General features: G+C 51.7%; 6 protein-coding genes across 6 annotated transcripts; 2 read left to right on the top strand and 4 right to left on the bottom strand.

Annotated features, from left to right (window-relative positions):
• Window positions 1-2,721: 2,721 nt before the first annotated feature.
• Window positions 2,722-3,680, top strand: LOC120670331 (RING-H2 finger protein ATL39-like). The gene has a single exon (XM_039950419.1). The coding sequence runs from the start codon at window positions 2,958-2,960 to the stop codon at window positions 3,498-3,500; it is 543 nt and encodes a 180-aa protein (XP_039806353.1). The 5' UTR covers window positions 2,722-2,957; the 3' UTR covers window positions 3,501-3,680.
• Window positions 3,681-9,220: 5,540 nt separating this feature from the next.
• LOC120670576 (probable E3 ubiquitin-protein ligase ATL45) lies at window positions 9,221-10,334 on the bottom strand. The gene has a single exon (XM_039950711.1). It carries the CDS (start codon window positions 10,251-10,253, stop codon window positions 9,636-9,638), a length of 618 nt encoding a protein of 205 aa, XP_039806645.1. The 5' UTR covers window positions 10,254-10,334; the 3' UTR covers window positions 9,221-9,635.
• A 1,197-nt stretch (window positions 10,335-11,531) lies between these two features.
• Window positions 11,532-12,718, bottom strand: LOC120669305 (probable E3 ubiquitin-protein ligase ATL45). The gene has a single exon (XM_039949080.1). The coding sequence runs from the start codon at window positions 12,279-12,281 to the stop codon at window positions 11,532-11,534; it is 750 nt and encodes a 249-aa protein (XP_039805014.1). The 5' UTR covers window positions 12,282-12,718.
• Window positions 12,719-15,996: 3,278 nt separating this feature from the next.
• Window positions 15,997-21,049, bottom strand: LOC120671311 (E3 ubiquitin-protein ligase ATL41-like). Its single transcript, XM_039951611.1, has 2 exons — window positions 19,199-21,049; window positions 15,997-16,341 (listed from the first exon to the last, which is right to left on the bottom strand). The coding sequence occupies exon 1, from the start codon at window positions 20,889-20,891 to the stop codon at window positions 19,929-19,931; it is 963 nt and encodes a 320-aa protein (XP_039807545.1). The 5' UTR covers window positions 20,892-21,049; the 3' UTR covers window positions 15,997-16,341; window positions 19,199-19,928.
• A 947-nt stretch (window positions 21,050-21,996) lies between these two features.
• Window positions 21,997-22,723, bottom strand: LOC120669304 (E3 ubiquitin-protein ligase ATL41-like). Its single transcript, XM_039949079.1, has 2 exons — window positions 22,619-22,723; window positions 21,997-22,554 (listed from the first exon to the last, which is right to left on the bottom strand). Exons 1-2 carry the CDS (start codon window positions 22,721-22,723, stop codon window positions 21,997-21,999), a joined length of 663 nt encoding a protein of 220 aa, XP_039805013.1.
• A 1,790-nt stretch (window positions 22,724-24,513) lies between these two features.
• LOC120669303 (testis-specific gene A8 protein-like) lies at window positions 24,514-24,927 on the top strand. The gene has a single exon (XM_039949078.1). It carries the CDS (start codon window positions 24,514-24,516, stop codon window positions 24,925-24,927), a length of 414 nt encoding a protein of 137 aa, XP_039805012.1.
• The last annotated feature ends 388 nt before the right edge of the window (window positions 24,928-25,315 follow it).

Below are 25,315 nucleotides of genomic sequence, written 5' to 3'. Positions count from 1 at the left end.
ATATATAGATGGACATAAAAAATTATCTACAATTCGAAGATCACTGGGAAGATTTGTTCAGATTTAGGAGGATTAGATCAAGCAGATGAGAAGGAAAGAGCACAAAAAAAGTTGCAAACCTGCAAGGAAGGAGTTGCAGACCGGGGAGGGAGGACACAAGTCGCAAGGGTCTTGCTACGGCCGCGGCTGCCCTCCCGTGCGTGTCGGCGAGATGCAGCGATGTGGGCTGGATGGATGGATGCGAGATGCGGCGAGTCGCGGTGGATGGGGCGATGGGGGGATTCGGCGCGCCGCGGCTGCTGCGGGCGCCTCCTTCCTTCCAGCGCGCGGGTCAGGGGGGCTCCGCGCCTCTCGCGCGCCTGGACCGGACCAGACGCCGACGCGCCTCCCTCCTCCAGCACGCGGGGCCAAGTGTTGCGGCGAAGCCGTGGGTAGGTCGGGATGGAAACTAGAAAAGGAAACGTCGCTATCACGCCCTGGTGGAAAGGGGGGTCGCGCGGTCCCCCAGCGCGCGATAGGTCGCGCGTTAACGCGATCCTTTGCAGAAAGTATCACAACAACGTCCTAAAAGAGGAAAACGATACCCAAACAACGCCGATATTGACCCGATATAACAGTCAGATAGAACTTTCGCCCGAAGTTTCTGCAAGGCAATATCATCATCACCGCAGATGTTTAAGCCACCTGACGAGTGACGACCATCGTAATCCCACAAGCTGATCTGAGTCGGGTGGATCAGGTCACTTGATCTGGCCTCTCCCATGGCCACCACCAGGAGCGCCAGCAGGAGGTCCAACTCCAAGGGCCGATCCTTCACCGGCGAAAGCCGCGAGTCAAATCTCAGAGAATTATTCCCCGTCTCTCCCACGGACAGAATGACACGTTCACACATACCAGAATACCAAGGCAACAGGTGGAAAATTATTTGTTCGTTTCATAAGTACTTTTTTCCTCGATAAAGCTCATATACACAGCAAAATGTGACGGGCTAGATTCAATTGTCCAACGAAGCAGGCCAGAATGAAAACAAGAAATATTCTGAGTCTGGGCAGTCCATTCTACCCAATAAGTACCTACAGATCACCTGGCTTTTTTACATAGGGCCCATGAAAGTGTGACCTTTTGTATTGAACTCTAGATGGGCCAAGCCTGTGGGCTGCACTCAGCCCGAGTTCTTGCCAAAGCGCATGGAAGTTTTTTTTTGTTTCACCACTAGTGTTACAAAGCGGGTGGTCGTCTCTTTGTTTAGTTAGTTTTTTTTCCCGAAAGTTTGATTAGTATATTGCTTATTGATTTCGAAAGAAGTATATGCATATTATAAAAAGGTTATGTTACAAACCTTTATAAAGGTTTCGAAGGACGAAGGTGGTTTATAACCTTTAAACCCAAAGGGCAAAAGTTGTGTGGTTTCGACAGTTCGATTGCTTTTATTACCGATTTTGTAGTTGAAGGTTGAAAATTGAATTTTTGTTATAGCAGACTTTTCTCTTTAGAAAAGCTGGAATTCCTTTTTTGTTATTGAAAAAAGAGATAAAGCTGGAATTCCTTTTGTAACTGGCATCGAAACATTCGATGTGACAAGCCCCGGGAAATCAACATCCCCTAAGATCAACTAAGTTAGACGTCTCGTGTTGATGGATAAAATTACCTAAAAAGATTAATTAGCTATAAATGTAAGTATCCATATTTTAGTATAGAACACAGATTTAAGGTGAACAATGTTCATTAAAAGAAAACTAACGAACTGAACTACAGCTCGCTAGAGCCAGGACACTTGCATTGCTTGCGGTGAATGTTGTTTCCGAATGTGCGCTGTCATTTAACCAGCTATTTAGCTGTGTCTGGTTAACCCTAACCCGGTTAATGGAGTGAATGTATTCCTAAAAGCTGCAATGAAACATTGGCCTTATTTAGTTATTCTCTAGAATGACCTAGAACGCACTTGACCGATAATAAGAAGTGTTAAATAAAGTTAATATACAAAACCAACTTGAGAATCCATGCACTATGAACCCTTAAGAATCTAATAATACTTTTATCCGCGAAAACACAAGCATGAGCAGTGACCATTTCGATCTCCGGTTCATCATATGCTCAGCGGCCAGGTCACCTGTCGCCAGATTGTTCACCAGACCAGCATCGCCTCGCAGGTACTAACTACTTAACGTCCCATCATCAGTATCTTTCGTTTGTGATAAACTCAGAGCCTGCTGACAGCTACCTTCTGCTCGAAAACACACCTCTGCAGACGACAGAAATTTTAATACAACGCGTGCGCGCATTGTGACTGCGTTCTCTGAACTCCTGCGGATTTTCTTCTCCCTTTTCCTTTGTCTCGACCCACTGGCCACTTGAATGAATTAAGAAATAGAGAGAAGCGGCGTCGTGTTTGGACAAGCAGCATGTTTTCGAAACTCAATACCAGTTCTTACACCCCAACAAGACCATGTCAGATATGCTTCTTCAAAGAATAATCAGACTGCTGGTGCCAAGCTTGTTGTCCTGTTTTTGTTCAGGATATGCATGGTTGGATCATATCGCGACCAATAACAAAATCATCTGGTCGCTCGGTCCATGGGCTGTCTTCACTCGCACGCCTTGGATCACACTATCAGAGAACGAACTACCATCAGAGCAGTTCTTCTAACAGGGGTCCCTTTCCTCCACCAAGCCTTTCTTGCCGAGACAAGCATTGACCCCATACAAAAATCCAATCACCTCGCCCGCCCAGGAAAGCAACTCTTGCACAAGTCTCGAATGCCGCCTGTCTAGTTGCAGCTGCGCGCTGCATACGCCGCCCGGCAACCGGACGGCATTATCCGGTTGGCGTTGGCCGCCGGGCAGCTTAAATTCCCTCGCCAGACGCCGCCAATGCTCGCTCGCACGCACTCACCGTCGCCACACGAGAGCAGCCACACTAGCTCACCATAGGGCACAGGCGGCGCTGCTAGTTGAGGATGTCGTCGGCGGAGCACCCGTGGCAGGCGCAGGCGTTCGGCGACGCGGTGGCCGCGCGGCGCAGCGCGCTGGTGCTCGCGTCGTACCCGGTGCTGCTGCTCCTCGTCATCCTGGCCGCGTTCGTCAGGTACCTGTGGGTCGCGCTCGCCATGTACTGCGCGCTCCTCTTCGTGCTCTCGTGCGCCGCCCGCACCTTCGGCGCCGGGCCGGCCGCCGCCGATGGCGGCGAGGAGGAGGCGCGGGCCGGCCGCGGCGGGCTCTCGGCGGCGGCCATCGCCGCGGCCGCCCCGGCGTTCCCGTACGAGCCGCCGGCCGCGCCCGCGCCCGGGGACTGCCCGGTGTGCCTTGAGGCGATGAAGGCTGGGGAGCCGGCACGGCGGCTGCCGGCGTGCGCACACGCGTTCCACGTCGGCTGCATCGACATGTGGCTCGACTCGCACGCGACGTGCCCCGTGTGCAGGAGCCACGTCGTGCCGCGGAAGGGCGGCAAAGAACCGCCCGAGGGGCCCGCGCTGCCGCCGTCCACCGAGCCGCCGGTGTAGCTCCTGCGGGGGGTTGGGCTGGGACGTGTCACGGCGGCTGAAGGGTAGTTTCGACTTTTGGGATAGTTTTGCACATAGTACTAATTTTTTGGGGTTTATATATAGTTGTGCTAGTGTGTTGTTCTGCTGGCTGTATACATGTAAGCCTATTTGTCAATGAGAATGCAGTTTATTATGCTAGCGATCTTGCAAAGTCTGTCCAGTCATCGTCGATAGAAAAGAACCTGACAACACTACTGACTGAGACAAGCTGTAAAAAGATCTGCCAATGGACACTGACAGCCCATATCATCGACTTTGATTCGATCTATCCACGTTTGCTGTAGTTAGGACTTAGGCTTCTCCAGTGGCCGAACTCTGGGCCGACATGGACCTGATGAATCGAATCATCACCGCTGGAGCATGCCGATCTTTTAAAGAAGAGAGAAAGAGTCCACCTCCAAAGAGGAGTCGAATCCTACCGATTAAAAAATTGAGTGTTGAAGTTTCAACCGTGCATGAAGAGAAAAGGCAAGGCTTTGAAAGGAGAGAGAAAGAGTCCACCTCCAAAGAGGAGTCGAATCCTACTGATTAAAAAATTGAGTGTTGAAGTTCCAACCGTGCATGGAGAGAAAAGACAAGGCTTTGAAAGATATTTTGGCCCTGTTTAGATTTTTACCCGTAAATCTTGTAAACGCAAAAAAAAACATCACATTGAATGTTTTGACACATGCATGGAGTACTAAATAAAGTCTATTTATAAAATTTTTTGCATGGATGAGCTGTAAATCGCGAGACGAATCTAATGAGCCTACTTAATCCATGATTTGCAACAGTGATGCTACAGTAGTCATCTGCTAATTATAGGTTAATCATGGATTAATTAGCATCATTAGATTCGTCTCGCGATTTACAACCCATCTATGTAAAAAGTTTTATAAATAGACTTCATTTAGTACTTTAAATTAGCAAGATTCCGTTGCAAAAAAAATTTACGCACTATCTAAACACGGCCTTTACCTTTTAACTATTCTGTTGTAGGTCCATCGAGGGATATGAAATTAATGAAGTATGTCAGATGAAAAAACTAGGCTCATACGTGGCATGCATGATTCGACTCTTCACGCACAGCCACTGGAGAAGCCCTTAGGAGTTTGGAGTACAATATACAGTGTGTTATTATAACCAGGTCGCACCAGCAGTTGAACTACAAAACCTAGTTTCTAGGTTGAATTACAAAATCATATGCACGCAGTACATTACACTAACACACCCGCGTTTTCTTAAAAGGAACTTACAGTTTTTTAAGAGGATTTTATGTTCCGCATGAATGCTCTATGATCATCACGTGACTAAGGGTTTGTTTGAATGGATTAACTTTGAGTGCTAAATTTTTAGCATCTATTATTTTTTAAGATGAAAAAAAAATTGAGTTTTGACTAAAGTTTAGCTCAATCTATTAGTATTAGCACTTCTGTTTAGATGGACTAGTGCTAAACTTTAGCACGGCATTAGCATTTTGATCCAAACACCCCCTAAGCACGCTAACACGTGGCAAGAGGCGAAGGAGAGCCACACTAACAGCCTTTGTAAATAGAATAGGCTCTATAAATTTGGCTAAAGTGCTGTAAAATCATGACCCAACAGGGTTTCTTTTCCCCCTCTGCTCGGTATCTCCCTCGCCATCCTCGCGTGTTGCCTCGTCGACATCTTTCCCGAGTCCGCAAGACACACTATCACGCGCGCTGCTTCCCACCATTTCGCACCCCCTCCCGCCCTGGCACCATCGGCAGAGGTAGCCCTCGGTAGCGGGCGCTCTCGGCGGTGGCGCCATTCGGCAATTACCCTCGCCAGTGGGGCCACTCGGCGGTGGCCCTCGGCGCCATGGGCGGGGAGCATGAGGAGGAGGAGGGGAGTGGATGATGTTGTAGGGCCCACGTGTCAATGAGTTGAAGAGATGAGAGGAGAGAAAAGAGTTGGATATGAAGAGTGAGATTTGACTAGTTTGTTGTAGTGTAGCCAAATATAGAGAGTGGATCTTAGCTAAACGAGAATATAGAGAGTGAGATTTGGCTAGGCAGGCTTTTGGAGATGCTAAAGGCTATAGACTCCATGCTACCAAATTGAAGATGCAAAATTGGCCAATCCAGTTAATTGCTAATGTGGGCAATGCTATACAATAGACAACACATTTTTTTTCAACACGGATTAAATCATGTATGTTTGGGGCGCGCGACTTGAAGGATCAATTGTTTCATTACATCTAGATTTCAGTTCAACTTCCGTTTTGTTTACGAATTCCACATTGGTGCTCAGCTCCTCATTTTCGCCACACACTTTGGTTTCCAGTGGCTTCATCCCTTGCTGGAAGATTTACCGCTACATTTTCTTTTTTCAGTCCTCTGCCACAGATAACCTCCTTGAAACCAAACCCCCCATCGTTGCTTCTATGGCCGTACACATGGTGACCGATGAACCGGAGGATGCGTGTCTTGTAATAAAGATAAAGTCCATTTTTAGCTATTCAACTATTATCTCAGTTTGATTTTGACCATCGAACCCTAAAACCAAGAATCTTCACACCCAACTCTTAAAACCGTTTATATTTGGCCATCGGGTTGATTTGGGGATAGTTTTGCTGACGTGAACCCCACATGATGGTGGGACCCACCTATAAGTCCTCCTCTCTCTCCTCTTTCTTCTCTCCTCTCCCTCTCTTCTCTCCTATCCAACTCCTCTGACCCTGCGTGGGCCGCCGCCTAGGGACGGGCCCATGTTGTATCAAGGGTATTCAAATGAATACCATTATTTTTAGCAAAACCTTTTAAATATATAGTGTATTGTATATATATGATGCAAAAATACAAATATTACACAATATAATAGGCTTCCAAACTTCTAGTTTATGTTTCGTGCTGAAAAATCATAGCAACACACATCCTACGCCTCCCCACCCGACGGTCCACAGATCCATTAGCGGTCAGGTAGCTAGTGAGTCAGCTTGACAGGCAGGCCAAGCGCCTGTGCATCCCCTCGGTCCCTCAATTCCCAATCCCCAGCTGCAAGACCGCAACCCTAACTCCTCGAATCAGCGATCCCGACGGTGAGGGCGCGACAAAGCCAGACGGACAGACAAATGCAGGGGCTCATTGGCGCCAAGGACTGACATCAGTAGTGGCTCCGCGGCAGGGCAGATAGACGTCATCATGGGCATGGCAGCTGGGCGGGCCACGAGATGCGAGTAGCGGCCAGGCCAGTGCCTCAGCTAGGCAGGGCACAGGTCTCGAGCGTGCACGGTGTGGCGCGCACGCAGACAAGGCAAGGCATTGCCGCTTCGCCAGGACGACAAGGCCTCCAAAGCTCTGACGCTCCAGCAGTCCGTGCCTTGTGGTGGATTGGCGAGGAAGCATAAGCAGGTCTAAGCGAAATCAAGCTAAGCGCAAGCAGTACGTGCCTTGTGGTGGATGGGCGAGGAAGCATAAGCAGGTCTAACCGAAATCAAGCTAAGCGCAAGATGAGCTGACTAGTGATAAATTTGATCTTTGTTTTGAAAACTATTATTGTAATTTACGAAATTTGGCTATTAAAAGAAAATTTTACACCTTTTGAAACTTTGAATACCCACCTCTCAATTTCTGGGCCCGCCCCTACCGCCGCCCTTCCCGTGCACGACTCTCTAGGTCGCCCGGCCGGCAGCGCGGGCCCATGGCGAAGCTCGAGCTCGCCTGGCTATTAACGTGGGCCCTCGACGAAGCTCCACCTTTCCAGCCGATAGCTCTGGATCATGGCGGAGCTCACCCGGCATGTTCCCGCCAGCGGCGAGCTATACAGCGGCGGGGAGTTGCATCAACAGCATCTACGCAATGAGGCGAGTTCAATAGTGGGTGATGTGCATGAAAAGCAACGGCCAAACATGGCCGGTGGCAACGAGGGGGTTCCGGCCGGCGGCGAGCTCCATAGATGAGCATGGAAACAGGTGGAATGTGGTGGAATGTGGAGGGCATGAGCTTTAGGATGTCGCTTACATTCAATTTGAGTCGTTGGACAAGGAAAATGGGAGCCGGAGGTGGGAGTTTGCCTACAGGCGGATCTCGGTCTCGCCGGTGGCAATGGCAGACGAAGAACTTTGATTCCCGGTCGGCAATGGATCGGTGCTCATCGGGAGCAGGTTGGGGAGGTAGCAGGGAGGGTGGAGGGGGTTTGGGAGGGGGGATTTGAGTTTGGTGGTGAGAGTGACAACAAGGTCCAATGGCGGCTCGGCTCTGTTCGGCTCTACACGTGCTCATGGTGAGAGATAGAAGATCCCTCACTTGAGTGAAATATCACATCTTCTCCCTCAATTTTTTGGACCACTGGATTAAAATCCAAGGGCTCTCCATCTTCTACCTCCCTTCATCTTCTACCTCCAGCTTCTCCCCACCCGCCGCCACACCACCCGCCGCTCAGCCCCGCCACCACCGGCCGCCCAGCCCCGCCGCCACCCCCCGGCGCGGGTGCGCTAGGGCTGCGCCGAAGCTCCGGCGCGCGGCTGCCCACCACCACCGCCGGGCCGGCCTGCCGCCGCCGGCCCTCCTTCTAAGGCCAGTGGTGAGCAGCGCTCCCCCAGCAACCCGGAACCCTAACCCGAACCCTAACCTCGCTGGAGTTGGAGAAGAAGGTGTAGATGGGAAAGAAAAAAATTCGAGTGAGGAGAGCCTCCAAATCACTCGAGTGAGATTTAGCTTTCCCCTAGAAGAAAGGAGGGGCGGGCGGGGAGAATGGAGAGGTTGGGGACTTATGGCGCTGGCTAGCGGCGAAGGTCTGGCTTGCCCAGACAGCTGCACTGGCTCGTGGCGAAGCTAGCGCGCAGGGGGAGAGCGGCATCCGGTGGGAGAGGAGAGAAGAAAGAAAGGAGAAAGGAGAGAGGAGGGCTGACAGGTGGGCCCCACCGTCATATGGTGTCCACGTCAGCGGAACCACCACCAAAACAACACGATGATCAAATACGAATAGTTTTAAGAGTTGGGTGACAAAAGATTCCTGGTTTTGCGGTTTGATGACTAAAACCTAACTGAGACAATAGTTGGACGGCCAAAAATGAACTTTATCCCAATATAAATTATAGCAGTAATGCACGAAAGATCACTAACAACAAAATATCTGAGCACACATTTGGATTTTAAGTTACCAATAAGTTCGGTTGCTAATCGAATGTCATCACCCCCCGTGCCCTGAAAGCAAGTGAAGCAAAACGAAAAAGATAAAGAAAGAAAAAGAAGGGTCCAAACCACACCAAGTCCACACTCCGGTAGTCTGACCGATCAACAACACAACACAGACAGATATGCCATCACTGAAACGATGTCCTGATCACACCCAACAAAATCTTGGTTGGGTGCGTTTGCCTGGGAAACACGGACCTTTCTTCTTGTTGCATAGTACACTCCAAGCAAAGGGGCCCTTTAGTTATCAAAAATTTTCACCTCCCCTTTAAACATATGTATGAAGCACTAAATGTAATTAAATAACAAAACTAATTACACAGTTTGGATGTACACAACGAGACGAATCTTTTAAGCCTAATTAGTGCATGATTAGCCATAAGTGCTACAGTAACCCGCATGTGCTAATGATGCGATCAAAGGCCTCAAAAGATTCGTCTCGTGGTTTCTAAATGAGTTCTGAAATTAGTTTTTTAATTAGTGTCCGAAAAGTCCTCCCGATATCTGGTCAAACTATCGACAGGACATCCAAATGTAATTGGCCGGCGCAACAGCAATACAGCATCCGTGCAGCTGACGTGATCGACCGGGTTGTCCGGTAGCGGCGGATTTCAGGCAAGTCGAGCTCCGCGATCCGTACGATCCGGTACCGGTCTCCATCGGCTGGATGCTCCCTATCTTCCGCGACCGGAAGCATCAGGCGAGAGCTGGGGAGCCACTCGAATTCTCGCAGACATTTTCAGGCGACGCACGTCGCGCCTTGGAGATCAGAATCTTTGATTGGTCGTGCGTCGTAAATCGTAGTGATGGAGAATTACACATCAGCGACAGTGATCGCTATACCACTGCATCAATCTAATCTGCTTTATGCTGTGTTAGAGATCGAGTATGTACAGTAGGCGTGCCGAACGAATGCCCCGCCCAGATTCCGGCGAGCTGATCGATGGATTCCTCCTCACACCGGCGGCAGGGCGTCGGCCGCGGACTCCACTGCGGCGGCCTTGGCGGTGAGGCTCCGCGGGGAGAGGTCGCAGCGGCAGAGCGGGCAGGTCCGGTGCGCGCGCAGCCAGGCGTCGACGCAGTCGGAGTGGAAGAGGTGGCGGCACGCCGGCAGCTGCCGCACCACCTCGCCGGCCCGCACGTCCTCCAGGCACACCGCGCACAGCAGCACGGAGCCGCCGTCGCCGCCCTTCGCCGCGGCGGGCGGCGGCGGCTCGTACGCGAACGCCGGCAGCGCGCCGACGGCCGCGTCCGCCAGGCCGCACGCGCAGCGGCGGTGCGCCACCAGGCGCACCGGAGCGCTGCCGACTCCGGCCTGGTGCAGCCCCGCCGCCGCCGCCGGGGCACCGTCCCACGCGGGCGCGGCCCAGCCGGCGAGCCCGAGCAGGAGCGCGACCGTGGCGGTGATGGCGCAGGCCCTGGCGACGCTGCCCGTCGCGGCGGCCAGCACGACGAAGAGCAGCAGCGAGACGCAGGCCACCACGACGAAGTAGCAGGCGCGGCCCTCGTCGTGGCCGCCGCCGCCGTCCTCGGCGGCGCGCGCCACCACCACCCTCGGGTGCAGCGTCAACATGCGTGCGTGTCGACTGCGAGAGCTTGTGTCTGCTTCCGGGACAGGGGTGGTGGAGGGGTGTTCTTGAAGAAGTGTGTCGAGGGTCCCGTGGCCGCGAGATGCGGAGGCGAGCTAGAAATATGCGCGCGCGGCGCCGGTGCGTGGTGCGTGGTGCGTGGTGGAGAGCGACGTGTTCCTTTGCTGGCTGTGCGGCCGTCGATTTGCGCCGCGGCTTACGGTTTTGCGAAGGGATCGCGGCGCGGCGGCCGGAAACCACAAGGGGTCGCTGTCGATGGGGCGCGAGCAACGCCGCGCACGGCAAGTTAACGAGGTCAGGCGAGGGTGGACAGTGGACTCCACTGCCTAGTCCACGGTGGCCCGCCGTCGTGGACGCCGGGAGGAGGCGACACATGGCGGTCGAGGAGCGGCAGCGAGCTAGTGCTAGTAGTGGCGGGAACAGAGCATATGTTCTGTTTCTCCAACAAACAGGTGCATCTGTTTCGAGGAGAAGAAGAGCCTGGAAATGGTTTTGTGATGACTGAACGAGCTGAGCTCTGCCTTCCTTCCTTTCATGGGGTTCCAGAAACTCGACACGCCCAACACGTACGGTTGACTTTTGAGAGCCGGGGCCTCGGATGGTTCCGAGCTTTCCATCAACAAGCTCTTTTATTCAGTTCGTCCACACAGATGGCGTGGTGAGACGCAGGGATCTCTGTGCTGATGCTAGGGATATTCTGGACTGTGCCAGTGCCTACAGTTGGAATCGAAAGAAACGCATATGTCTCTCCTGTCACCACCTTAACTGACTTGGCGAGATGCCGGTGCGGCGTCACTGATCCGATCATACCATCGACGTCGAGGTTGCTCGCAACACGGAGAGATAGCGAGAGGGTCAGGCTAGTGCTAGAGCAGCCAGACTCTAGAGGATGTCGGTGCCGGTCTCCATCACCCTGGATGTCCCCTGCCGGCCGCCGCCTTTTAGAAACTGGAAGCATCAGGCGGGAGCGGTAGATCAGAACTCATTCGATTTGATTTTGCCCAGTCTTTTTTGTTCTCCGCCGGCCCTCTCGCTATCGATCAATCGAGGGCTCCTTGAAAGCTGAAACATATCCGTGGCACCTTCTAGCATTTCAAACCTATCGGGGGATAAACGCAAATCTCACTCAATCAGTCAAATCGCTGACAGGCTAATAAGATTGCAGAGAGCTGTAACTGCGAACCCATCTCGATCTCGATCAGGGCGGTGGTAGACTGGTAGGTAGTGAGAACTAGTGACTAGCGTGATAAGTGGCGCTCAGATCAAATAGGCGGCAGCGGCAGCGCTCCCGCCGCGACGACGGGCGCGCTGGCCGTCGCACCAGCGGCGGCGGCGGCGGGCTTACGCGGCGGGAGCTCGCAGCGGCAGAGCGGGCAGGTCCGGTGCGCGCGGAGCCACACGTCGACGCAGCCCACGTGGAAGAGGTGCCTGCACGCGGGGAGCTGCCGCACCATCTCCCCGGCGAGCACGTCCTCCAGGCACACCGCGCACAGCACGCCGCTCCTCCGGCGCTCGCCGTCCGCGGCCGCGGCTCCGGGGGGGCCGCCGTACGGGAACGCCGGCAGCGCGGCGGCGACCCCCGCCGCGTCCGCCAGCCCGCACGCGCAGAGGCGCCGCGCCAGGCGCACGGGCGCCGCGGCCGGGGCCGCGGGAGCCGTCGCCGGGGCCGGGGCCGGAGCCGGAGCCGGAGCCGGAGCCGGAGCCCGCGGCGCGGCGAGGGCCCGGATCCCCGGCGCGACGAGCCAGGCGAGGAGCGTGAGCACGAGCATGATCGCGGCCGCGCCGAGGACGACGTAGGCCTTGGTGGCGGCGATGGCCCCGGGGCTGGGGAGCACGGAGAGGACCCCGCAGAGGAACATCAGGGACACCACGGAGGCCAGGATCACGGAGCAGACGCAGACGTCGTCATCGTCCGGCGCCGCGCGGCCCGCCGCCAGCAGCCTCGACCGGTGCACGCTCACGCTCAGCATGTGCGCGCGCGGTGCATGTAGTGCCGCCGCCGCAGGATTCATTCGATGGCTAGGTGGCGCCGGCGACGGATGATCTCACACAAACTGATCAAATCGAGTCTCCCTGGATGGGAACCTGGTGAGGACGTTGGCGAACCGAGGTCGTAGACAAACTGCAGACTAAATGCATGCGTAAACCTACGGAGAGACGCCATTTTGAACAGAAAGAGAAGGTTCACACATTTGGCACCATGGACTGGCAAAGATGGAGCTAGCAGCACGCCAAATTTTTCTCTGTTTCTTTCCAGCCTCGATCTGCAGGTTCGGCTAGCTTGCCCCGGTGATGCGGCGCACCTAGCTCGATCGCTGCCATGCAGGCCCCGTCGCTTCTGATGTGATTCATGAGTGCAAACCATCAAGGCCTCGCTCGTCTGTGCTCTGCAGTCTGCACTGCCTTATAAAGTTCCAGTGCTTTATATTAACAGCTTTTTCATTCAAGATCATAAAATGCGAATTATGCAATACAAGATTCGGAAAAGCGAAGTTACACGTCAGCCATTAATGGGTCAAGAACATAATGGATATACATTTTGGAAACTGATGGAGATGTACAAGATCCATTTTGGTGGGTAAATTGTGGGAATTAGAGGATTAGGCGTGTGTATAGGCTGGATGAAATGCTCGTAGCTCGTTTGGCTCGTAGCTGGCTCGGCTCGTTTCAATTTGCTAACCAGCCGAGCAGGTTTTTTTGGTTGTTAGTTTAACGAGCCGCCTCGAGCTGGCTCGCAAGCTGCTCGCGAGCCTAGTGAGCCGTGCATCCAGCAGGCCACAGGCTCAAACATATTGGCTCAACAAACCCACCGACTGCCTAACCCAACCCTAGACTTTGTCCGCCCACGTTGTTCCCGATCCAAAAAAATTGTTAGTTCCCTAGAATGCCTAGAAGAAACTCTGACCGCTAATTACGAGTATTAAATAAAGGCAATTTACAAAACCAACTCCAAAACCCCCGTGCTAGGAACCCCGACGAATTTAACGAGGTCCTTGACTGCATGATTAGATAATGATTACTGTAGCATCACTGTAGCCAATCATCGATTAGTTACCGTCGTTAGATTCGTCACAAGAAGTTACACCCATCCGTGAAGAGGTTTTGCAAATAAACTTCATTTAGCTCGCCATGCATGTAAGATTATCTTCTAGAAGATCCTAAAAGAGGCCAACCAAACAAGGCCAAGATATATAAAGGCGAGAGAGTGAGTGGTTGAAAATGGGAGAGAGAAGTCAAGAGTGAACGGATGACTTGGTTGGATAAATAGTCTGGTCAAAAATTTTGAATCACGTCGATGCCTAGCGAAATTTTTTAGGGGCGGGTGAATGCGTCACCCACCCCTAGAAATAAGTATCATTTGTAGGGGCGGGTCTCTATTTTTAGAAACGGGTGACATTTTGATCGGCCTCTAAACAAAGCTACGCAAATCATTTTTGTAGTAGTAGATGTTAGGTTATGATTGTCAGAGAGGAAGGTGATCATATTACCACATGTATAGAAACCATGATTTTGTAGTAGTGTTTATAATTTAGGACGCATGCGACCTTGAGAACCAGTTGTACAAAAAAAATTAGCCACCTGCGAAATAGTTTTTATTGTAGTAGTGTTTATAACCTGAAGTATATATGGCTCGTAGTTGGATTATTTTCGTCATCTACGGAGTATTGGATCATTCCATACTCAGCAATAATCACTGTATTAACAACCGTCACACATACATAACGCTCGTGCTCATTTGCGCATGCAAATTGCGTGGAGCTGGATCTGGCCTATCACATGGAACGTGATGGCCCGCCCCGCAGCTTCACTCTCTAGCCGTTTGGATTCAAAATTTCAGATCATATTACTATGTACGTAACAGATAATGAGCTACAGCCCTACCCTAGGCCGGCCGGAAGCCTTTCACTCTTGCGCATGTTACAAAAAGAGTACTCTCACTGTTTTCTTATGGAACAGGTAATGGTGGTTTATTTGATTTCTCTCTCTCTCTTATTCTTTTACGAAACATAATATAGATGCTAGTGCTCACAAACATGCATGTACACTCACCCCTAAAAGTAGGCACACAATTCTACTGCTATGATGAATGCCTTCGAGAGACTGAGCCAGTAGATCCTCAAGACTGACGGAGTCACTACAGGTATCTCGCTATCGATGATTCGATGGGCATGTCGTCTACCACTGAAAGAATAGCGTGAGTTAAATCTAGAACAAATCTAGAAAAATACGAGCACTCATGTTGAATGGAGGACTCAAACCCGAATGGGCAGATTCCACCACAAGGAACCTTGCTATCTGAGCTACACTCCGTTTTTTAACTATGTGAGTTATATTTTTGCTTTTGGAGCCATCGATTTTTCCTGGCCAGAAAGCAAAACAACATACACTAAAGAGAAATGGATATCACAAACTTTGAGTGACTGGTTTGAGTTTTCACTCAAAATTTAAGCTAAATTAACTATTAGACTTTAGAGTTTATGATTTCCTGATGGTGCATATAACTCAATTAATATAATATCAGGTCAGAGTTCTCAAGCTTGAATTCTACCTTTTGCAATGTCATTAGATAATCGTATTGCATTTTACAAATCTGGCAGAATATTCTTTTAGCGCAATATTCACTAATTCAACCGGAGTAATTTTTTTGTTGAGTGGAACATGTTTTTAATTGAAGGGAACACTTTTACTTGAGGAGAAAAATACTCACAAGTGTGATATAGACAGCCCCATGTGTTTACTTGAAGGTAATAATACTTTTACTTGAGAAGAAAAATAATATATAAAGTGTGATACAGACAAACCCTTTTTAGCTTAACATCGACATATTCATCTAACAGATGCAAATCATCTTTTTTTCTGAAACACATAGGTACATCTGCCCCTATGAATACATGCACACAACAATACTTCTATGATCACCTCCAAAAGATTGAGCTAGTCGATCTTAAGAATAAATTTACTTGAGAAGAAAAATACTAAATGTATATAAACAACCTCTTTTTAGGGGAACACCAACGGATTCGTCTCGCAGATGCAAATTATCTTTTTTCCGAAACATATATGGACATATACCTCTTGAATACATGCCCGCAACCCTACAACTATTTTAGAGAGAATAAGCTGCTAGTAGATTATAAAATTGAAGAAGTCGCTACTAAAATAACTAGGCATATAGCCCGCGCATTTGCGCGGCTAGTATTGAAAATTCAAAAATTCGCATGTCGTTGTATTCTTACTTAAAGATTATATTATTTTACCATACATCACCCTATTTATTATCGTAAATTATGTCTTATTGTTGGTTAAAACAATTCAAATATGATCTACCTATAATAACAATTTGATTTGTTGAGCTTTAATAATATTACGCATATAATTATTTTTATTTTTATTTTATTTCGATTGATTGTTGTTAGCTTTAGTTTTTATTAATAGCATAAGTTTGTAACTGATACATAGCTAAATGATATTTTATATTTAATTTTTTATAATGGCATTGGTGTGTGATTTTTAATTAGGCACAGGGGTATTTTAGGCTATTTTTATTATAATGGCAGTGGTGGGTAATTTTTATTTTTCTATTTTTCTCTGATTAACGTGAGAATTTCTAGATCTTAAGAACGAAAGTGGAGGCTCCATTTGTTGGCTTAATAATAAGATAATAAATAGTGCTAGTTAAATCCTGTAATAAGTCCAAAAACTGCAAGTACCAGTGTCGAGTCGAGGACTTAAACCTAGGTAGACTGATTCCACCACAGAGAACATTAACACCTAATTAAGCTGTCGCGACCCCCGCTTACACAGGAGTCATATGTGGTACAATTCTAGTCCCAGGAGGCTGGTACACACATTTCGGCAGAATGGATCATTGCCGATTGTATGGCAGCGGTTTATGGATTTCAATCCAAAATAAAAGAAGAACAAAAAGAAAGTAAGCTAGTGCTAAAGCTAAAACAACATTGATGAAACAACCAACATCGTAACTCAGCATCATCGTGAAGGCCCACACCACAGGCAAGTCGGGTGCGGACGCGACGACTACGGGTAGACTTCTCTGGCGTAGAACCGTCTCTGTAAACACAGGCAAGGGTGAGTACAAAAGTACTCAGTAAGACCAACCCCGCCCTACGGAGGGGGATAAAAAATTCATGCATAATGGAGTACAAGGAAGTGGCTGGGGTTTATTTTGCGAAAAGCAGGTTTTTACCCATGCAAGGTTAATTTTGTAAAGGCATTTTAGCAAAAGAGTAATATAGTCATATTTATAAGTATTTTTAAAAAGAAGTGAGTTCAACTTTTAATGCTACCGGACACTCCGTGCGCAGTAGCCCACGGCACTCTTGCCGGACATTTTCAAAATCAGACCCAAATCCCATTTTATCAAAATGGTTTTAAAAGCTTTAAAACCGGCTGTCTAGTTCAAGTGCTCTTGACCATGAGCACAGCTATACGAATAGTTTTACACTCTGCAGAGGTTGTACACTTTACCCATACGACATGTTTCGCTTTGATGCCAGCGCGGGGCCAACGCGCACATACACAATTCCTTTGATGTGTCGGCAAGCTAACATGACAAAGCCGTTACATCAACCGGACCCAAAATATGCTACACGACAGACTGCCCGAGTATCGCGGCTCCGTACATCTGACTGGGTTAGCTACCCCGACACCGATGAGCTCCTCGAGCACTCGGGCGATAGCATCCTCTTGGGCCGACTGACTTAATAAGCTAAGGCCAGTGCCCATTTAGCCGTATAGTTGCATTGTAATACTTGACTAGAATCCTGCCAATTACCATTCCTTAATCGAGACAAGACGGATAACTACAAGACCGTACCACACAACCTCGAGTCCAATCTCTAGTGGTCCCACACATGGACCCTATTACGCCCCATCTCTGGGTAATCACCATCATCGTCCTCATGTTCATTATACTTTTTTAAAAAATTTAACTCACACCTTTTAAAAACAACCATCTCATTTTTCTCATTTGTAAATGATTGATTTTGGTAAATAACAGTGAGTAAGATTGCATAAATAAATCCTAAGCATGGTAGTATCATTTATCAAGGCATTCATCTAAACAGAGCTAATCATGTTTAGAGATAAATCTTAGGTTGTCAAGGGATAATCAGGATATAAACAATAGCAAGGTATGGTCTTTCAAATGGGTATTTAACTACATCAAGCAGTAAAATAGTTCAAGGTTTCATATACAGATTGAATGCACTTTTAAATAGGCTTCTACGGGTTGTGTTTAAAAACTGGGATAAGTATGATCAAAAGGGAAAAGGTTGGACTTGTCTTCGCTCAACAAATGGGTAGTTCAAATCGCGGTACGCATTTCGATTTTCGGCTCGCGGTATTAGTCCTCATGCTCGCGGTACGTACTCCGGGCTTCTGCTTGTGGTACAAACTTCCTAACTCACGGCACCGGACTCCAGGCTTCTTCTCGTCGTTGTTCGTGAACTCTCGACGACTATTACGCGACACAAATCAAACAAACAAAGCATACATAAATGTAAACTGAACTCTATAAATTATAAAACTAACAAAGACAGTTAGAGCTAGATTTTTAGATAAATTTAGGAAGATGAATCAGGTCAGATAGCATGTTGTGCTTACCAAGAGCAGCTCGTCAGAATGAGAGAGCGACGAGTAAATCCTTGCTCTGGCAGAAAAGATAGGGCGAGTGAACTCAGATTGGGAAGGTAGACGGGTTGGTCGGAAATGAGTTTGGAGTGATGGAGGAGCTACGCGAATGCGCCTTTTATCGACCAAGAGGAGGTAGTGGCCGACAATGGTGTGACGGGGTACTAGTGCGAGAACAGAAATAACGCTGTGGTGAAGAGCGGTGTTGTCAACACACGCGCAACGAGATGGCAAAGCCGGCGTGGGTGGCAAAGCATCATGGTGCCACAGTGCAGAGCGGCGCCGAAAGCTGCCGGATAGTGATGTGCGGTCTCATCGTGGGGCCATAGTGTCGCGACATGCGTGAGTGCGGTTCGTGCGTGTCGTGGGCTCAGCGAAAGGGGATGGCACCGCGAGGGGCATCTTAAGTAGGAGGTTGGCGCGTGGCAACGAGTCGGCAACATTTCGTCCGGCGAACGGCTCGGCATCCGTTCTACCGAACAAAAGCATGCCATGTGTAAGGTTGGATAGATTGTAACTTTAGATTATTTAGTTGTGCAGGCTTGCGCTCGTGGCGTCCAGCGACGACTGATCCACGGCGACTTGGCTCGTGTCGGGCTTGCGAGGATGGTGGTAAGCACGACGGCCTCTGGCGGCATGCATGAGCACGGTGCCCAACATGGCCGGTTCGTGACGTGCCCTCCTGCGGCAAGAGCGCGGGGCAGAGCTGCCGTGGTACCGCAGGTGGGCTTGGCAAGGCCAATCGTGCGTTCGCATTCGCGGTGACTAGCTACAGCTAGCTCGCGTCGCAACATCGGCGACGATGGAACGGGTGTGCCGGTTTGGCCCGGGTCAGAGCATGTTCCGTGCTCGGTCGTGACGGCCTGCGTCTGCGGTGGTGGACGCGGGCGATGACGAGGCAAAGGCAGGGCCTTTTGGTCCTCGGCTCAGGTGGTGTTCGGCGCGTACGCGCGCGGGCGCTTGGCAACCCGAGGTCACAGCGGCCGCGCGTGCTCACTGGTGGCCAAGAAGGAATAAAGGGGCCGGCACTGCTGCACCGAGCGTGTGCGTGCACGGGCACTCAGCATAGCCGAGGCCGCAGCATCGCCGCGACGCTAGCGGAGCTCCGGCGTAGCCGGGCCGCGATGGCGTCTGGCGGCAACGGGAAACGGATGGCAACGGCGTTCGGCTCCTGCACGAGAACACCGGACAGAAGTCCTAGGCTCTACGGAGGGGTCATCGGCGGTCGCTGCTCACGTCGGCAGCACTAGAGCGTCGGGAGCGGGACAGCGCTCACCGAGGGTTGACGGTGTAGGCGTGGCCGGCGTGACGGTACGGTGGTGCTTGGGCTCGCGGTTCCGCTCGTCGCGGCCGTCGGTGACTCGGCGTCGGCGGCGTGGGCATCCTCGTCGAACATGTTGTAGGCGTCCATGGGAGAAGCTCCTCCGGGTCAGCGCTGTCGGCGTGCTCCTGCTCGTCCGGCTCGTGGTCAGCAGCGGCTCGATGGAGGGGTAGCAGGCTGCTTGGCGTCGTGGATGCAGCTCCTGGTGACAGCACTTTCCCGGATGGGGCTGGTGCTGGTTCTTGCAGGGAGACACGAACAGCGGAGGGGCTGCGGCTCGCTGCTTCGGTTGAGAAAACAGGGAGCTGGTACTTGGCTTGCTCGGTGGAGACCATAGAACTATAGAAGGGAGAGAGGGAAGCAAGAGATGAGGTGTTCTTAGTTGCTTTGGTGGAAGAGCAGAGGGAGAGATCGAGCCGGAAAAAAAAAGAAAGCAATTTGCATTGCTTGCTTGATTGTTCAGTGGGGAGCAAAGAGGAGGAAGGCAAAGCTGCTGCTGTCGACTTGCTGGTAGCTCGATGGAGAAAAATCAGAGGGAGGTAGAGGCGCTGGTTGCTTTGGGCAAGGAGAGAGGGAGAGAGAAGAGTAAATCAGAGGGAGAGGAGAAAAAAAGAAAGGATCAAATATCAGATGCATCGCAAGCCCTGTCAAAGTGTTCATACTTTTGTATCTACCCATTACGTACTCAATGTGGCGACGGGGACGGTGAGTTCGACTTCGACAGCGAACCACCACCATCCTCTCTGATTAGCACCGGTGACGGTGATGCTGGCGTGATGACCTCTATGCTTTCCAACGTTCCAATGTTCACCGCCGACAACTGCCTGATGGTGCCGAACCTCATCGGCGACGGCGACTTGGATGGGGCAACATCGATTTCTGACACCCCCGGCGGCGATGGATTCGAGCACCTGTCGCACACCCCGGCGTACACCGGCGGCGTTGGAGACGGAGACCTGGAACCAAAGTGAGGCCTCGGCGATGGTGATTTGGACACGATCATCTCCTTGGACTCACTCGTCGAGCAGCTGCTCCTCAACGGCGACCGCGCCAAGATATCCGCCAGGACCCTCGACGCCGTGGGCCGCTCCGGCGACACGCCGCACCGGCGCAGCTGCGGCAGCGGCGGGGACAGGAGCCCCTCCATCAGCCGCGCGCGCTCGGGCTCCGGGTGCGCACGGCACACCGGGCACGACGAGTGCGCGCACAGCCAGGCGTCGATGCAGCGGCCGTGGAAGAAGTGGCGGCACGGGGGCAGCACTCGCACGACGTCGCCGTCCTCCAGCTCCTGCAGGCACACCACGCACTCCACCGCCCCCGGCGCCGCCCTCCCCTTGCTGCCGCTCCTCCTCCTGCCGCCGAGCGGCGACGGCGACGGCGACGCGGCCCGCGCGCGGTACGTGAACGTGGGCAGCGCGGCGATGTCGTCCACGCTGAGCCCGATCCCCGTCCCGGACAACGTCGCGCCGTGGCCGCCCGCCTGGAGCTGGCGCCACTCGGCCAGCACCGACCGGCCGTAGCGGATGGCCATGTAGAGTATCACGCCGACGAGGACCGCGATGATGATGTACAGCAGCGTGAAGTTGGAGCTGCTAATGCTCGGCGCCGGCGGGCCGCCGCCGGAAGGGTCGGCGGTGGGCGACGACATGGCCGCTGCCGCCGCCGCCGCTGCTGCCAAGAACGTCCAATTCTGGTGACCTTGTCTTGAGATGGTTCGAGCGACATGTCGCTGGCAACCGATCAACGAATCATTGATCCCGGTGGTTGACGTGGGATTTAGAGGCTGCCGCAGGCATGAAAGGGGTGCGCCGCTGTTAACAATTTCGGTCGGAAAGACCGAAATTTCGGTCATTTTTCCCGTTTTCGCTACTCACCAGGACATAAATTTCGGTCCGGAAAATTATATATTTGAATTCCAAATTCAAAAATATAAAAGTCAAATTTTGGTCAAACAAACGAAATTCCGAACAGTAAAAACGAAATTGTTAACCCTGGGTCGCAGTGCATGCAGTGCATGATACCAAGTGCATGATAGGATTGCAGTTGGGTCGCTAGCTGGACACTTAAAGCCCTGGGTTAAGGCAGGAGGTTGCGTGCTGAATATTGTATGACCTTGTGATAAGTTGTACGCTCTGCTGGTGTTCATCCGGTGCTGGATAATGGATTTGAGTTTGTTGCTAGGATTGTTTTTGTCCTCTGTGTGTAGTTTAGCCGTTGAACTGCTAGCTCGACATCGATTGATCATTCAGTGATCATCTGGTGCAGGCAGGCATGATTGGTGAACCCAGTTAGAATAGTGAATATAGTTTGGTTGAATTTTCTGGCAGACAATTGGATAGGGTTCAAGTCAACTTCATGATTCGTAGGCAAAATCATGCATCGATTCTTCAACCGTTGTTGTTGTTGTTTTTTTATAATGAAAGTTTACTTGATTTTCAAGCGCATACTCATCAACCACTTTTAGGCTTTGCCTGCGTCTGCATGAGTTTCAGATAAGATCATTGGCTCCGGGATTGAGCGCAAAGTCTGACATAGCAAAATTTGGAGAAATCGGTTCTTCCCCCATTTTTTCTTCAGAGCAGAATTGGACTATGAGATGACTTATGTAGAACAGACAACAGAGTAAGCACTGGAAATCTGGAACAGAGGGACTTATCCACATCTGCATGCACAAATTTGCTGGGCAAAGTGAAGCATAGAAAAATCTTGCCCAGAACGAGGTAAAGCCCAGGAACATTTTTGCGAACTCTACTCTACACTCCAGCGTCGTGCGGGTCTAACGTGGAAGGAGAAGGTGATCTTGTCCTGCACATCCGGCCGTCCGGCGTTCTTGGCCGAGTCGGCGACGGCGACACAGCCGAGCGACCATTGCCCATGGCGACCATGAGCTCAAAATGCATGGGGGACCTCACTGGAGATGACGACATGGACGAGACGACGGCGTCTTTCGCTCCCGACGCCTCGCCCCTCTCGCGCTCGTGCGACGCCGCGTCGAGCCGGCGCAGCTGCGGGAGCGGCGGCGACAGGGACGCGACGCCCAGGCGGACTTTCTCCGGGCCCGGGCTGCCCCGGCACACCGGGCACGTCGCGTGCGACAGCAGCCACACGTCGACGCACCCCGCGTCGAAGTAGTGCCTGCACGACGGCAGCATGCGCACCAGCGCGCCGTCGCGGAGCTCGTCGAGGCAGACCGCGCAGCAGTCCGCCGCCGCGGCCGCGGGCGGGGCCCTCGAGTCGCCGCGGCCCGGCGAGGGGGAGCGGTACGTGAACGTGGGGAGCACGGCGACGTCGTCGGGGCCGAGGCCGAGCGCCTGCACCGGGCCGGGGAGCACGGTGACCGCGTCGTCGTCACCGGCGCCGGCGCGTTAGGAAGACCGAGTTGAAGGAGCGGCTGTAGTAGAGGACGACGTAGAGGACGATGGCGATGAAGACGCCGATGCCCGCGTACTGCGCCGTCGTGGACGCCGAGGCGCCTGGCATTGCCGCGGAGAACGCGAGCGCCGGGAGCGTGGCGCGCGACAGAGAGCCTGTAGAGAGGAAGGGATGGGATGGGACTACGGCAATGTCGCGGAAGGTTGTTTGTTTTCTGCATCATTTCTTTCGTGCAGGTCGGGTGGTGGCTGCCAGTGTGGCATGCCATGGAAGGTAGGTTGAGCTCGGGAGATGGCTTGCACGTAGACGAACGCGGCATCTTGCAAGATGATGATGCTATAAGCGTGACTATTAGGAACATATCATGTGCAAACAAATTTCTCCGTGCAAATTATGGAAACTTCAATCTGGGTCATCAGATCAATATCCAAGGGGAGGAACGCAGAGAGGTGGGAGGGGAGATTTGAAAAAGTGTGATTACCCAATCCAAGGGCGTTGTAAAATTACCCAATCTCCCATATCCCTTATATGTTGATCTAATGACTTAGATTGAAATTTTCATAATTTGCACGAAAAAATTGGTTTACACCTAATACATTCCCATTATATTATATTAGCTCCCATGGAATGGAATGACGCGCTGAAACTCCAACGACTCGTAATCAAGCGAGGTCGTTTTGCTTTTGAAACTTTCCGCTAGTGCCATGTAAAATGATCAAAACCTTGCATTCCCTTATTTGTCATCGAAGGCTTTGGTGGCACGTGGGGCCATCTATACCACTCAAATTGGCATAGAATGGCAAATAAGCGACTGAGAGAAATTACAGTGGTAGCAAAAGGATTTACCCTTTCGGGTTCATGTAATGGAGGTAGGGGATATAACCCCATTTTAACCGTACGGGTTGTTTTTTTAGGAGAACATAGTGATCCTATTTGGTTGAGTAGCGCTTGGTAATGTAACTAATTTTGATCATTAATTTCGAGTATTAAATAAAAATAGTTTACAAAATTGACTTTACAACCCTTGCCCTATTTTGCGAGACAAATCTAATGAGGATTTTGATCACACGATTAGAGAGACAAATCTAATGAGGATTTTGATCACACGATTAGAGGATGGTTACTGCAGCATACTGTAGCCAATAATGGATTAATTAGATTCATTAGATTCGTCGCAAAAAGTTACACCCATCCGTAAAAAGGTTTTACAAATAAACTTCATTTAACCATGCATGCAAGACTCTCTTCTAGCGCTAGAGAACCAAACAAGACCGGTGTATTTTTACAACCTATTTTCTTTGAGCTTGCAAACCACCCTCTTTTCTCTCTGGGCTACGCAATTTAAAACCCAACAATTTTGACGAACAGAATTTCGATTCAAACGAAATTTCGCAACAAAGAGCGTCCCAGTCCCAGCCGCCTGCCAATTTCGGCGTCACGAAACGGCCCACGCGCGCGAAAGGGTCGCGGCACCGCGGGACTGCGCGCTCACACAGTCACACCGGGGAACAGGCCACATGCTCACGTGCTCTTTCCCAAACCGAGGAAATTTGAAGTTCCCTCCGCGGAGCAGCCGGCCCCCGCCGACCCGAAAAAATTGGGCGGCCGTCGCCTCCCTCCTCCTGTCCTGCAGCTCCAGTCCTCCCCCACCCCATCTCCTCCCCGCCCCGCCACGCCCCAATTCCAATTTCCAAGCCAGCAGCATCTCGCGAAATTTTCCCCAGATTCGCCTGCGCTTCGAGCTCCCTCCCTCCACCATTTTCGTCCAAAACTCAAATCCTCCCTCCTCGTCTGCAGCTCTCAAATACCCATGGCCGCTCCCCTCCCACATCCAGCTCCAGCCTCTCCACGCCGCCTCCGGCCCCGATCCCGAGCGCGTCCGCTACCCGAGCCCCGCGATGGCCGCCGCCGGCTCCGGTGCTGACAAGGAGAACGCCGCTCCTTCGACCTCGGCCGCCGCGGCCGGGCCCCGGCGGCACGGGTACGGCGTAAAGAGCTGCGGGGTGAAGAAGCGCCCGTCCAGGGCGGCGCGGTGGGCGGGGCGGGTGCCGCTCCGGGACATCACCAACCTGGTGGCGGCGGCCGCGGGGCCCGAGGCGCCGCTCGCGCTCGGGCAGGACGCGGCGCCGCCAGCCGCGGCGGAGCTGGCGAAGAATCCCGAAGAGGCGGTGCCGGCGGTGGCGGGAGCGCCGGGGGCGCAGGACGGGGCGGCTGCTGGTGGCGCCGCGGGGAAGAAGGCGGCTGCTGGTGGCGCGGCGGCGAAGAAGGCTGCCGCTGCGCCCAGATACTCACTCCGGAAGGGGTTCAGATAGGCGCCGGCTGTACAGTAGAATTCGGAGGTGATGGAACGGGTTGGGTTCTTCTTGTTCCTTTGTCCAATAGCTCATTGGATTGCCTTGATTGATTGCTTGGTTTGCTCTTTTCTGTACTCTTGAGCATGAGAAATAATTTGTTCACAAAAAGGAGAATAATATGATACATTGCGAAATTGATTGATAATTTCGTGTGTCCTCACTGATGATGATGATGATGATGTCGCATTGTGGATCGCAATTAGATTCCTCATACTCCGGGGAATTTTAATGTCATGTCAGGAGATACGGTCCTACTGCCTTCATGAATCTCTTAGGTGCTGCTCAGCAAGGCTCCCAAGGCTGTTGCAGCGAATACCAGTCTCCTGGCTAGCATAAAAAGTTGAAA

This window comes from Panicum virgatum, chromosome 4N (assembly GCF_016808335.1).
Source record: "Panicum virgatum strain AP13 chromosome 4N, P.virgatum_v5, whole genome shotgun sequence".
Lineage (NCBI taxonomy): Eukaryota > Viridiplantae > Streptophyta > Magnoliopsida > Poales > Poaceae > Panicum > Panicum virgatum.
This window is presented reverse-complemented; position numbering and strand designations above follow the sequence as displayed.